The sequence below is a fragment of the Miniopterus schreibersii genome (genome assembly GCF_964146895.1).
Source record: "Miniopterus schreibersii genome assembly, chromosome: 3".
Classification (NCBI taxonomy): domain Eukaryota; kingdom Metazoa; phylum Chordata; class Mammalia; order Chiroptera; family Miniopteridae; genus Miniopterus; species Miniopterus schreibersii.
The window spans coordinates 68645734-68660025 of record NC_138103.1 but is presented as its reverse complement, the minus strand read 5'-3'; the positions used below and the strand labels follow the sequence as shown (position 1 = coordinate 68660025).

The following is a 14292-nucleotide window of genomic DNA, read 5'->3' as shown; positions in this document are numbered from 1 at the left end:
TCAATCAAGAGCCACATCACAAAGCAACTAAAAGCATGGTAACATTTATCCCCAGTGATTTCCAATACCTCTTGTGGGTCAGAATGAGGATCTTAAGAAATGAACATAATATAAATATTTAGCTCTTGCTGAAGCAGACTCAAGTCCAACTGAGACATGAAAACAATTTATGGACTTTGATTAGACCACAGACTATAAACCAGGGAGGGAAAACAGGTTTCTTGTTTCTTGCCTACTCTGTTGACAGAGGCCATGTTGAGTGCTGAGTCAATGATTCTTGGACTTGTTCAAGCTCAGCAGTAAAGTGTGGGGCCAGTTATCCCTATTTGCCATAAACACCGGGAGCACACAGGAAATGGTAGCATGTAAATTACTCTTTTGCCATCTGAGCTAAGACAGCAACTTAGTAACTATTTTTAAGAGTAAAAAAAAAAAGCTGGTATATAAATATTAGCAGAAGCATAATTCTGCTAATAAAATTAGCACTCACAAGATAAGCAGAAGCAGCTGAAGAAACCAAGAATCAAAGTATTATTTTCTTACTATCAGGGACACTTCATGATTTTCAACATAGTACAAGTCTTAAAAGTTACAAAAGAACAATAGAGAAAAGTGAGAACCAAAGGAAAATAAAAAATAACCTGCAATATTTCCTGAAAACAGGTGCTTAAAAGGTGAATCAGAACCTTGTGTTTATGTAAATACTCACAAAACATCACATGACTAGGAAGCTTCAAAGGCACTCAGTATAACATGAAAGGGGAAAAAACTGTTCCTGAACAAAGATAAAGTTTCAAAAAGGGGAGTATTTCTATGTATTCTGTAACATTTCTTTAGCACTGAACAGTGTTGCCACAATCATTTTGAGCTTTATTGTTAGGACAGTGACCCACATAGCTTAAGAGCACAAACACCCTTTTCTGTGCTACACTTGACTCATATTTAATAAAAGAAGTAACATTGTTTTCTGAGAAAATATCAACTGTTACAATTATCTTCAAAATGTACTCACAAGTTATATTCTTAGAGACACAATTTAAATAAATCTAAATAAACTATTCAAAAACAAAGAGATTAATCTTCATTGGAGAGAAATCTGCACCTACAGGTTTTCTTGCTGGATAAATTGTATTTTCCCTAATTAAGATTTCGAGCTCATTTTTGAATAAACAAAACTACTCATAGCTAAGACACAAAAAAGCTTATAAGGTAGCATTTTTATTTAAATTTCCATTTTTAATATCGGTCGTTTATGTTAAGATAGTCTAAAAACTTGTCCTAGCGTCTAAAAAAAATTCAACTCACACCAGTATGGCCTGTCCTAAAAACACCAGGCACAAATTCTTCTTTGATTGACTTACTAGTTAAGAAAGGTAAAGCTGGTTCAGTTGTGACTCGCTAGTTGTCAAATCCATGCCAACCGACATCGAGTCAACTTTTTGTCTGCTAAAGAGAAAAGAGAAGGTCGCCACGTAAGGTCTCCTGCGCTTGCTGAAACGCAGATTGCCCGGCCCCACGCCCCGCGTCCGGCCGAGTCGCTTTCTGAACATCCTCCCCAGCAATTTCGAACCCTGGTCCTGCATCATGCGAACCCCTAACCTTAGAAAGCAAAACTAGCTTGTTTTTGACAACGTTTAGACAAAACGTTTTGGCAATGGCTCCTTCGGGCCGACGGGTAAATTGTAAACCAGTCAGGCGGTCGCTCCGACCTGCGCCATCCAGCGAGCGAGCGAGGGCGGCGACAGCGGCGAGCACACGCCGGGCGGGGCCCCGAGCGTCCCCGCAACCCGGAGTCTCTTCCTTCTCAGAGCAAGGAACCTGGGGAGCGGGAGCGGGGCTCGAGGCGGGGCCGACCCACTCCGCCCTAACTGTGCCGGGAACTGCGCCCTCCGACCCCTCCGCGGCCTTCCCCGCGGCGGCTCGCGCCGCCTGCGGCCCTGTCTCCGGTGCGGCCACCGCCCGGCCAGCGCCGGAGAAGGACGTCCACGCGCGATGGTCACAAACCCCGCGCCCTGGGGCCGCGCTTGCGCAGCAAAGCACAGAGCTCGCGGCGAAGTCCGTTTCCTGACTTTTCAAGGAAGTGGCCCTGCGTCACTTCCGGCCTCCCTCTAGCTGCCATCTTGCTTCCCCGCGTGTGTGCGCTTATTCTCAGCTGGTCTGTCCAAGACCCCCTGAGCGCCAGCCCTAGTCCCCCGCGCGGCCCCGTTTCCTCTCCAACAAGGTACAAAAAGGCTGTGGACGCCGGCGTGGGAGGAGGACGGGAACGGGGGCGGGAAGTGCCCGGAAGGAGCGAGACAGGGAGGGACAGGGCTGAGGAGAGGAAGGCGATGCGACGGACAGGCGCACCCACTCAGGCTGACTCTCGGGGTCGAGGGCGAGCCAGGGGCGGCTGCCCTGGGGGCGAGGCGACGCCGTCTCTTCCTCCACCTCGCGGCGGAACCAGAGGACAGGAGCCTCAGGTACCGCGAGGCTTTCGGAGAGTGGCCGGTTCGGGCAGGCCCTGGCTAGGCCGAGGAAAGGCCGGGCCGGGGCCGGGGTGGGGGGTGCTGACCGGGCGTGGTGTAGACCCCGTTTCCCGGGTCCGTAAACAGGGGGGAGTTGTGGGGGGCGGGTAGGAAGGTGGGTGCTCCTTGGGCCCTCTCGACACTGAAATTGGGAGCTTTGCGGGGTGGATTTGGGATCCGGGCCTCGGCCCGCGTGGGACGTTTGTTCTGCTGGGAAATAACGAGCGTGGAATGCTAGAGTGAACTAGACCTTTGCTCGCTGAGGGTTTCCTGTTTTTCTAGATGAAAGAAACTATCATGAACCAAGAGAAACTCGCCAAACTGCAGGCACAAGTGCGCATTGGTGGGAAAGTAAGTTTTAATAGTGTGGTGTGTGTTGTTTTTTTAAGTGTTAAGGTTCAGGTTTTTTTCTTTTGCATTTCTAATACCGAGGGCGTGTCACTTTGTCTCTGGAGGGCACTTCACAGACCTGGCAGATTGGGGGGAGGGGCGGCGGATTAAATTAGACCATATAATGTATCGGAGAATCATGCAGGTGGAATACACGCAAAGGAAAAACAAGTTGAGTCGAGATGAAAGAGTATTTACACTGCAGACATTGTTTTTATGTAAATATACTTTCCAGTGTTACAGTGTTTTAAGTAGAACAAAAGTGTTTCCTAATGTAATTAGTAAGAAAGTGTGTCATTTCAGTTACATATCACTGTGGCCATCATACCACTGACTTGTTTTGGCCTCAGTTGTATACAGTCAACTTAATAGTGAGAAGTTGTTGTGTTTTGTAAATGAAGACCTTTTTGTAATGCTTCCTTAGCTAATGCAGTCCAGTGTGTTTCAAGATCTTTCTTATAGGTACATTTTGGAATTTAAGAGCAGTGACTGGATTTGAAAATACTACCTAAGTGAATGTCCTTCCATTTTGACTTTGCAATTTCGCTAGAACTGAGGAAATGAGAGTGTTTGAGTGGTGGGCTTTTAAATGATCAGTTTTTAGTTGATTGGTTTTTTTGGTAGATCCTGAGCCCCTTCAAGGGGATTCTTTTTTGAACTTAGTAAGTTTTTCGACTGTTCTCTAAGTAATTTACATAAATCATAAGTCCACTCTAGACAGAGGTCTGCCTGGTTATATTTTGCATTGTTAGCACATTCCTAGTATATTTAACAAGGTGTGGTATAGCCTGTTGGAACAGAGCATGTCTTCACTTGGTAAAACTTGTAAGGTATTTAGTTGTATGGTAAAAGCTTATGTACTACAAGTTTATTATTGGCTAGTTTCTTTCCAACTTTATGCATTTGCCTTCAAGTAGAGTCTACTGTGAAGTAGCCAGAAGTGGCACCTAGACTTGCGTGGAAGGAAGTGCATCTGTTCATGACTGGCCTTTGCCAGCGGCGCCCTTGTCCTTTCCCGAGGCTAGTAGTCAAGGTCCGCACCTGCTGCTTCTTCTTAGCAGTGTTATAAGCTAGCTGTGCTGGTTTTGCTTTTAGAATCTTATAGCAGTTTCTTAGAATGTCTTTTAGAGGAGATTCTCTGGAAACCAGGTATTTACATGACCACTTTAAGGTAATTGTTATTTTTAAAGGTTTTTTTCAGGGGTGGTCACCAGTATTCTATGTAACTTGATATTTTCTTCAGTTAAACTATGGTTTATTTAAGCCTTTACTGTGCTGGGTCCTGAGAATACAAATTTTAGGTAGTTTTAAAGTATCTAGGGGGGCTTTAAGGATAGTAGGGGAGACAGACATTTTTATTTTTTAAAAATTTTTCACAGTGTAATATACATAGTGCAAGAGAAGCAGTCTCAAGATGCAGAGGTGGGAGTGATTTGGCTGGGTAGAGGTATTGTAGAGTTTAGGGAAAACAGAAGAGGTAATAGCTTGAACAGGGTTTTAAAGGGTGATCAGAATTGGTATGGAAGTTGGAGACAGTGAGGTAGGTGAGTGGCAGTCTTTCCATAAGAGCCTTGTGTACAATGTAAATGGCTTAGCCTATAGAGAGAGTCTATGAGTGTTGTTAGAGAGTTTTAAGCAGAATGTGGGTGGTCACATTTGCCTGGTTTCAGAAGTTTATAGGATACTTTACAGAAAGGGGAGATTGGAGACTTGGCATATATGTACAAGAGACCTCCCATTTTCATTCACTCATCAAGTTATTGAGTACCTTCAAGGAGCCAGATAGCATTCTAGATCCTGAGTTTTATAGCAGTAAATAGAATAGAAGCCTTCAAGAAGTTTACATTCTAGTGAGGGAGACAAACAATAAAATAATACCTCTATCAGTAGTACGTGCTATAAAGAGAGAGAAACCTGGATAGATGGGAAATAGTGAGTGTGGGAGTTGCTGTTTGATATTGGATCGTTGGAAAAGGCCACTCCGTATGGTGATGTGTGGTGAGGGAAGGAACCATGCAGATGCGAGGGAAGAACAGTATGTCCAAACGCTCCTGTTTGGCCTGTTTTAGTAGCAGGAGGTTTATTTGGCTGAAGATGAGTTTATGTCTGTGATCAAGAGTGGCACAGTAGGGGCAGGACAGATCAAGGGTAAGATGAGAATTTTACATTTTACTCCTGGGTGCTATAGAAGTCTGTACAGACATATGTGTCATGCACTGTCTTGCCTATGACTGTTCATGGATGTTGATTTTTCTTTAATGTATAAACAGAAAAGGTTAGTAGTTCTGGATACTGAGCTTCTCAATAAGGCTTAATTTAGGTTGACACATGCCACCTCTTTGATAACTTTAGAGCAGTTAATGTAAAAAGTAGGACTTTGAAAAGATCATTCATTTATATCTGACAAAACTAGAATTTTAGAAATTGTTATGGATTTGTAAGACAATTCCTTTCCTTATTTTAACTTCCATCATTGATATAACCTGCCTATGTACTGCATAAAAGTTTGTGGTCATGGTAATTTTCTTATACAGATCCAAAGGTCAGAAAGGAATTTGAAACTGTTTCCGTTTGAAAATGTCTATTGTTATGTTTAAGTGTGTGCTGTGTCCTTTCCTTTCTCCCTACTTTAGGGAACTGCTCGTAGAAAGAAGAAGGTGGTTCACAGAACAGCTACAGCTGACGATAAGAAACTTCAGTTCTCTTTAAAGAAGTTAGGGGTAAACAATATCTCTGGTATTGAAGAGGTAAGGGTCAAATGTTATTTCTTTAGAAAATCAAGATTTGTCTGAAAAAAGCTTTAATGTTCATACATTAAATGATTTTTCTCTTTTTTTACTCTACATACAGTACTTTCAATAAAATATTTTATATTTCTCTAAAATGTTCCTATGCTGTTCATGAGTACCAGGGAGATTGCTACATCTGAAAGTCATTAGATTGGGCTTTCCATTCCACCTGTGCTTCACAGTGAACTGCTACATTAATTAGCCAGACTTCAGTTTTTGCTTAATAAAATGTTTGGTTTTAAAGGGATTTTGGTGGACATTGCTAATTTTAAAACATTTTTTTCTTTATAGGTAAATATGTTCACAAACCAAGGAACAGTGATCCACTTTAACAACCCCAAAGTTCAGGCATCTCTGGCAGCGAACACTTTCACCATTACAGGCCACGCTGAGACAAAGCAGCTGACAGAAATGCTACCCAGCATCTTAAACCAGCTTGGTGCAGACAGTCTGACTAGTTTAAGGAGACTGGCTGAAGCTCTGCCCAAACAATGTGAGTTTTGCAAGGGTTACTGATTTATCCAGTAGATTTCTAAAATGTCAGGGTGCAAAGTGGATGTGAATATCTTCAGATTTGGAAATGGAACGTTTCGTCTAAAAATATCAATTTTTACACTGATTTTAAGCAGATATTCTTAGTGTATGCAATAGTTTAGTATGCTGTGATTATTATACTTGTTTATTTCCTACTAGCTTTCTTGCTTGGGATGAGAGACTTTAAAATGTTACCCTTTACTTGCTGGAAATGATGAAAATGTTAATTCTGGGCTTTTTTGATAGCTGACAGTATAAAATTAATTAAATATATATTATAAATGACCAGATTTCTTCAGTTGTATCTATAAAGTGATATTACCAATAATCTGTAAGAATTGGCCTGCCATTATTCTGGTGTTTTTAATTATAGCATGTAAGGATTTTGTTCAGGGCAGAAAATCATGTAGTTGAATAAGTGTACCTCAAGGGTATGATTACTTTATGCTGAAGCCCTCTGATTAAAATTTTGAAGGATGGGAATGTAGAAGCAAGGCAGGCTTATGATATGGTCTGTTAGTGATCCATGTTTTTCTAGGTATTCTGCTTCAGTTTATTGTTTTGTCACGTTGAGAGGCATAAGTTTCTAGAAAGTCTTAGGCTTTCAGAGCTCAGATAGGCATTTGAAGCAGCCTACTGAAAATCATGTAGGGCCAGTACTGGGAGTTCCCCACTCTTAAGTGTGGTTCACTTTCTAGTGTAATAAAAGGAAACTGGATGCTTACCACTCTAAGACACTTAATATTTTGATCATTTTATTTTCATTTCAGTAAAAGTTTGTTGAGCATCTCCCTTATGCCATGCATAGCACAACAGAGTATTTGAGAAAACAGCCTCTTAATTTGCCTCCCAAAATAAAGCTTACCATAATTTGGTATGTGGGTTTATCTGTACCCTGGGGGCTCCCTGTTTTCATACTACCTCAGTGTCTGTGGTGGGTCAGAGGATTGAAAGGATGGGTTTAGAATATGGTTTGTTGGCTGTGGCTAGTGTTCTAGCTCATTTGTAGAATATCATGTTATTTCTAATACTATAAATGAAATCCCAAATGTCACATGAATATACACCTTTCATCTGTTCTTTTTTATGGTTAATATTTATTGAAGACACAAATGTGTGAGTAACGTTTACATTTCCCTTTCACAGCTGTGGATGGAAAAGCACCACTGGCTACTGGAGAGGATGATGATGATGAAGTCCCAGGTAGGAACCTCCACTTGTGGTTAAACTGGAGAATCTTAGCGGGGAGAATAAAGAATCTATTCTGTAGGAAAGACTACCTTGAGGGAGGTTTCACTTTGCATGGACAGGTGTCCTTAGGAATCCAGGAAAACCTCAGAATTATGTGTTACGGTACTCTTTAGTTCTGCCCCCACATTGACTAATGTGTTATATTGCTTAAGTTTAGTCCTTGGACTGCAGTGGGAATGGGGAGGGTATAGGCATATTCTTTAAGCACAGTATTTATGCCATGGGCAAATTAATGACTTTCACTCTTTCCCTTGTTTTAATTATATGCGAAAACATATACTTCAAAATGTGCCAAATGGGTAGTGGTCTCATTCGAAATAAAAACTCTTTAAATTTATATCCTTATTTAACTTTAGGATATATTTTGAGAGCATTTCCTTATTTCCTCTTATGATCTATATTTGGCCCAGCTGACGTGGCTCAGTGGTTGAGCATTGGCCCATGAACCATGAGGTCACAGTTTGATTCCTGGTCAGGGCACATGCCCAGGTTTCAGGCTCGATCTCCCAGTAGGGGGCGTGCAGGAGGGAGCCGACCAGTGACTCATGATGTTTCTCTCTCTCTTTCTCTCCCTCTTTCTGAAATTAATAAAAACATACGTCTAAATTTGTAGATTTGGCTTTTTTCCTGAATTTCTGCCTTTTTTATCTTTTCCTAGATCTTGTGGAGAATTTTGATGAGGCTTCCAAGAATGAAGCAAACTGAACTGAGTCGGCGTCTGAAGAAGATGAACTTGAAGGAGTTACTGGGAGCTGCTGTTTTATATTACGACTGCTTTTTCACATTCTGTTTATGGATCTGATAAAATCTAGATCTCTAATATTTTTTAGCGCAACCCCCCTGGACATTGCAGCTCTTTTCAGTTTTTGCTTATACATAAATCATTCTTTGCAGCTAATTTAGCTGAAGAAGCCTGGGAATAAAGTTTGAAACAGGTTAATAAAGTTCTTTGCCTAGTACGGTTTTATTTTTTATTTCATTGACACCGGTTTGTACACGAAAGTCAGAGTTGTTTGTAGAAAGCTAATCATGACATAATCTTTTATGGAATTTAACATGATATTAAATTAAAGATTTAACATGATAGTATCATGTAACAAAGGTGGTATAAAGTTCTCATGTTGGAAGAGTTCTCCAGAAGCCCTTGGGGCTTCCATGGTGTATGTGGTGGGTATAATTATAAGATGGGGCTAGAATATCCCTTTGTGGGAAGGCAAGGTTTTTTTTCTCTTAACGTCGTCTATATCTTAAGCATATATCTAGTGCCTTACATGTACTTTCACACTTAATTTCCTCTCATTTAATCCTCATACTATGAAGTTGGAACTAGTTACTGCATTTTGTAGATGTAACTAGAAGTTACTTCAAAAAAGTGAAAGTAGTTGATCCCTTTTATGTATGTTATTGTATAAGACACCTGGGAAAAAAAGTAGGAATGTCTCTGTTTTTTTCCTTAAGTGATAACAGTAAATGAATAGGGCTACTTTTTTTTTTCTTTAACATACAATAAAATTGATGTGTATTCAGTTGTAAGAATTTTAACACATAATGTGTAATTGCCACCGTAACCGGAGTACTGAACAGTTTCATCACCCCAGAAAGGTCCTTGATAATAGAACTTTTAAAAATGTGTATTAGCAATTATAATGTTGAAGCAACTTTAATAATTTTACAAGTGGTAATTAAAACAATTGTGTAATCTGCATTAAGGCCAACTGAAAATTGTCTTAGTTTCTACTTCAACAATAAGAATTCGTTTAAAATCTTCATACCAACTTGCAAGTACCTTTTGAAGGTACTGTATAGCTATATCTAAAAGTCGGTATTGCCTGGCCAGTGTGGCTCAGTGGTTGAGCATCGACCCACACAGCAGGAGGTCGCTGGTTCTATTATGGGTAAAGGTACATCCCCAGGTTGCAGGCTCCATCCCCAGTGGAGGCATGCAGGAGACAGCCAATCAATGTTGATGTTTCTCTGAATGTTTCCCTCTCTCAAAAACTTTTTTTAAATAAGTATTAACTACTAAAAAGGAAATGTGTAAACAGTATTTGCGTATCTTAATTTTTTTTTTTATATGGGATGGCTTTTTTGTCTCTTGATTTCAGGGAGAGGAAGAGGGAGATAGAAACATCAATGATGAGTCACTGACTGGCTGCCTCCTGCAAACCCCCTCCTGGGGATCAAGCCAACAATCCAGGCCTGTGCCCTAATCAGGAATTGAACACAATTGCCTGGATCATAGGTCGATGCTCAACCACTGAGCCATGCCGGCTGGGCTGTATTATTTACTTTAAAGAATGCTATCAGTTAAAGTACACTGCTACAGTAACAAGGACTCCAAAGCTTCAATGATTTACAAAATTACAAAACAATTACATGTTTCCAGACTTGTGGGTTAGGTTGGGCTCTGCTATATGTTCACTGCAGGTCCCAGACTAATGGGGAACCTCTGGGGCGCACAGCTTCTTGGCAGACAGAAGGTGGTAGGTGGTTTGCTGGTTCTTAAAGCTGTTAGAAATGTCACTTGTATGTAATGGAGCACAGCGTGTGGAATGGAGGGCAGAGGCTTGGGATGGTCTGGAGTGGGGCCTGGAGATACGCATTTCTGATAAGCTTTCAGATGATGCTGATGCAGGTCCACTGGCCATGCTTTGAGTAGCAGAATTGGAGGTTTTCTTAACTCGTCCCAAGAGCTTGGGGTGACTGACAGGCTGACGAGCATGTGAAGAAGGCCACTATCTGAACATCCAGTTGTTTACCTGGATCTGTATAGGTAAGGGACTAGCTGGAAAAGTGCAATGGGTTTCCAGGCTAGGCCTATCGCAGGGCAACTTGCTCTTGTAGCAGATCCTGGCTTAGGTGAATCCTGTTTTGCCTGTATTCAGACTTTGTTCCAACAACCTCTAAAGATGTTATTTATTTGGCCTATTTAATCTGATATGTGTCAGTGGCTATGGGTTAATAAAGGATTTTCTTGTACTATCTTCAATAGTGAGATAGGCAGGGTTATGCAACAGTTACAAATGACTAAAAATTGTAGTTGCTACAAAGGTTTGTCACACTTGATGCTAGTGGTTTGTCTGGCTAGACTCCACTTTCCCCCAGGAGCAGCCTCTGATCTGAACTTTGGCTGTCTCAGGACAGGGAAAAGAAACAGCAACCAACCAGCTGGCTCTTCAAACTTAGGTTGGGAAGTGATGCATGTCATTAATAACCACATTTCATCAGCCAGAGCATGTCACAGACAAAGTCAAGTCTGATGGCCAAAAAAATAGATTGGGGAAGTAAAACCCCTCCCCAGAGCAGGATAGCAGTTTTTTGTTTCCTTTTTTTTTTTTTTTGATTTTCAGAGAGAGAGAAACATTGATATGAGAGAGACACATCGATTGGTTGCCTCCCACATGGGCCCCAACCAGGGCCGGGGATCAAGCCTGCAACTGAGGTATATGCCCTTGGCTGGGATTGAACCAGGGACCCTTCAGTCTGCAGGCCGATGCTCTAAACACTGAGCAAACCAGCTTGGGCAGCAGTTGTTTTTTAACAACACAATCTATTGTATTCTTTTTTAAAAAAATTGATTTGAGAGAGAGAGGGAAACATCAATTTATTGTTCCACTTATTTATGCATTCCTTGGTTGATTCTTGTATGTGCCTTGGCAGGGGATCAAACCTGCAACCTTGCTGTGTGGGGATGACACTCTAACCAGCCAGGGCCAATCTGCCATATTCTTAACAATTTTTCTTTAATTGCGCACAATTGCTATGACTGTTATATGTTAAACACTGTATCACTTGTGTTATATCTCATTGCTTAGCATAACAATCCCCTGAAAACAGCCACCTTGTACCGACAAGGAAACCATCTTCAAGAGGTGAAATTGCTCCTGTGAGGTCACACAGCCCCTTAAGTGGTAGGATGCAATTCAAACCCAGGCCTACTCTTTACCTCAGGACCTACTGGAAAGAACTCCAGGCCCTGGCAGGCTAGAGAGACAGATGGTTCTGATCTGGTTGAACTTTTGGCTGTCGTCACTACTTGCTGGCTATTGTCCACTATTAAGACTTAACCCTGGGCCAAACTAGCTTTCAGCTGGATCTGAACCAGGACTACACTAATAGAGATAGACATTGATTTTGATCTGAGAACTCAGGATTAATACCCTTTATTTTTTTAAATAATTGAACTAGAGTACACTTGTGACATCCCCATAATAACCATGTGTGCACAGGGCAGAAAGCTACATTCTAAATTTTGGAAACGAGTTTAGAAATGGGCTCAAGGTCACTGAAGTTTGGATCTGATTTCTACTAATCATCATTTTTCTCCATTACATAACACTGGGTTCTTCCGTAGATTACCCCCTCCCTCGCCAAAAAAATAAATATGTCAGTTTGGGGGGGGGGGAGTGTCTTAAGGGAACTAATAGCAGTTTTTAGCTTTTCCAGTATAATAATTAGAAGTTTTCCATTCCCATAAATTTTCATCACTCCAATCAGCACAGTCTTGAATGCCATTTTTGCAGCAGTTCTGGGAATGCAGGCACAGTCAGCAAAGAAAACAGTATCACATCTCCAGCCTGAACACTTTGGGCACCGTAAAACTAGACAATTTTATTTATTTTTAAAAAGCATAACTTAAAATATCAAGGTGGACTGAAAAAGATGCTATTGGAAATGAAATGATCCTTTGGATCTTAAAAATATTAGTGAAAGCTGTCCAAAGGGGAAACTGCGGATATTTATTAAAGATTCTACACATTTGGATGAAAGAATTTGTACTTTGAAAGCCATTGGACTGCGGATAAACACAATGACATGCTACATAAACAAGGAAGGGTCCGTCTGGTTTGTATGTTCAGTAAGCAGAGAAGAAAATCAGTGTTTGCTAACTGGCAGCTAGCAAGGAGAAAATGATCTGTTTATACTTTTAGCCTTTTGTGGCCAACACATTGTTAGATAACATGCAACTCCTAGGCAGCGTTCCTTTTCCTTCCTTTCGTGATGACCAGGCAAAGGGCAAGAAATGATCTCTGCAGCGCACTATATTTCTGATAAAGTTTTTATATCCTGATTAAGGTCATGAGGCATTGGAACTGTATCTGCGGCCGTGGTTTTAATAACCCAGCCTTGCCAGACTGCAAGGCGATCAAGGGGGCTGGAAGGTGCAAAACTACCATAGAGAACCCTGGGAGGCAGGCAGGAGGGTGGGGGAAGAGCAAGGAAACCCAAACATTAAATAAACAAAATCTTTGAGAGCCAAAGCATTCAACAGACTTTTCTTTGTTACCAATATGTCCAAAGAAATCCAAAAGGAATTTAATAGCAGACAAGAGTTGTCCATCAAGATTAGTATTTCCTCTGTTAATCTTTGCAAATCAGGCTTTATTTGCTTTTTAGCTAGAGAACTCACCTACTTTAAATATGTAGGCTACTGGAAACGATGGAATTGCTTAATTGTGAATGTAAATATCCTTAGGAAGTTTTCTAAGTATGGGTTAACTTATGCAATTGAACCGATTAAAATATCAGTCACATATTTTTATTTTCACCTGGTTCATCCAAACAATCGCCACAGTCGTTTCCTGTGTCACGCACCTTGTCCACATATGTCCAGGTCTTCTTGTTGGGACACTTGAATATCAAGTTCTGTGGGAGACGGCTGGGCATCTGGCCTATGTTACACAAAGGCATTATTTCTAATAGAAGTCATTTGTGCACGGTAATGTTTTAATCACAACTCTGAAGTGTAGTCATTAGTTGCCGGGGCCTGTTCTTTCATTTCGGTTACTTGTCCGCCTTGCCACCGCAGCAGCGGATTCTTCGCCGTGGCCATCGCTGCCGTCCAGCTGGCCTCCCCCGGGCAGGGAGGGGCGGCAAGCCTCGGGTCCTCACACAGGAAGCCACGGTGCTGCGGAGCTGGGCCACACGGTCGCAATGGCCCGTCTGGAATATGTATGAGGCCAGCGCTGGATGCTGGCGCCTGCCTCTGAGACCCTGAACACCAAGCTTTAATAATATAGTAACACAACCTGCTTCCTCCTCCCCCCCCTGCTTCCTTCCATTGTTCCTTTTCCTGCTATTTCTTCTTTTCTTTCTTTTTCTCCCCATTCTCCACAACTCTCGAGGCCCGCTTAGCTTGTATTTCTTGCGATACCACTGGCATTCGGGCAAACCAGTGTGGGCTCCCTCCTGCCTGAGAGGGAACCGAAGGTGCCGGGGAGGGGGAGCCCACAGGCCCGGCTCAGGCGTGAGCTTTGCTGTGGGCTGGTTCCAGGGAGCCCCCTCCGTTATTTTCTTAGCTAGAAATAGGAACAAAGGTAACTTGGAACACCAGCCTCGAGGGGACACTGTGAGTTCAGCTGAGATCACTGTTTCACCGCAATGAACCTGTGCACTGAAAAATGAGTGGGGGTTTGTCAAAATCATGGATGATGTTTTAAAAAATGTTTAAGTAGCATAAAAAATTTTTTAATATGTCTTTATTGATTTCAGAGAGAGGAAGCAGAGGGAGAGAGAGAGAAACATCAATGACGAGAGAGCCCTTGATGGGGGTTCCAGCCAAACTTTCCAAAGGGCCTTGCTCGGCGGCTCCTGGAGCCAGCAGCCCCTGAAGGGCAGGCGAGCTGGCACCGCGGGACTTGCCTGACTGGTTTTACTGGTGCACCACGAAGAGGAAAGAGAATGTTCAGTCTGCTTCCGATCATTTCGTCAGTGTGACCTTTTGCAAACAGTGGGACTCATACCCTTGATATTTCTGAGGCGGCCCAGTGACAGGAGTTCAGAAATATCTATGAACCTCCTTCAAGAGCTGAAGTCTGCAGTTG

At 42.0% G+C, this 14292-nt stretch overlaps 1 protein-coding gene across 2 annotated transcripts; it reads left to right on the top strand.

The window, feature by feature from the left end:
* The first annotated feature begins 1711 nt into the window (after positions 1–1711).
* Positions 1712–8427, top strand: BTF3 (basic transcription factor 3). 2 transcript variants are annotated; one of them, XM_081132243.1, is made up of 6 exons: positions 1712–2459; positions 2787–2855; positions 5528–5641; positions 5975–6176; positions 7364–7420; positions 8127–8427. In XM_081132243.1, exons 1-6 carry the CDS (start codon positions 2328–2330, stop codon positions 8171–8173), a joined length of 621 nt encoding a protein of 206 aa, XP_080988369.1. In that variant the 5' UTR covers positions 1712–2327; the 3' UTR covers positions 8174–8427. The 2 variants fall into 2 exon arrangements, with proteins under 2 accessions (XP_080988369.1, XP_080988370.1); XM_081132244.1 differs by having other exon boundaries at positions 1741–2221.
* Positions 8428–14292: the final 5865 nt, after the last annotated feature.

Bases quoted from the DNA above. Each gene is read 5' to 3' on its own strand.
- BTF3 (XM_081132243.1), top strand. From the start codon at position 2,328: ATGCGACGGACAGGCGCACCCACTCAGGCTGACTCTCGGGGTCGAGGG. The intron at 2,460-2,786 runs GTACCGCGAGGC...CTGTTTTTCTAG, and splicing joins CCAGAGGACAGGAGCCTCAG to ATGAAAGAAACTATCATGAA. The intron at 2,856-5,527 runs GTAAGTTTTAAT...TCCCTACTTTAG, and splicing joins AAGTGCGCATTGGTGGGAAA to GGAACTGCTCGTAGAAAGAA.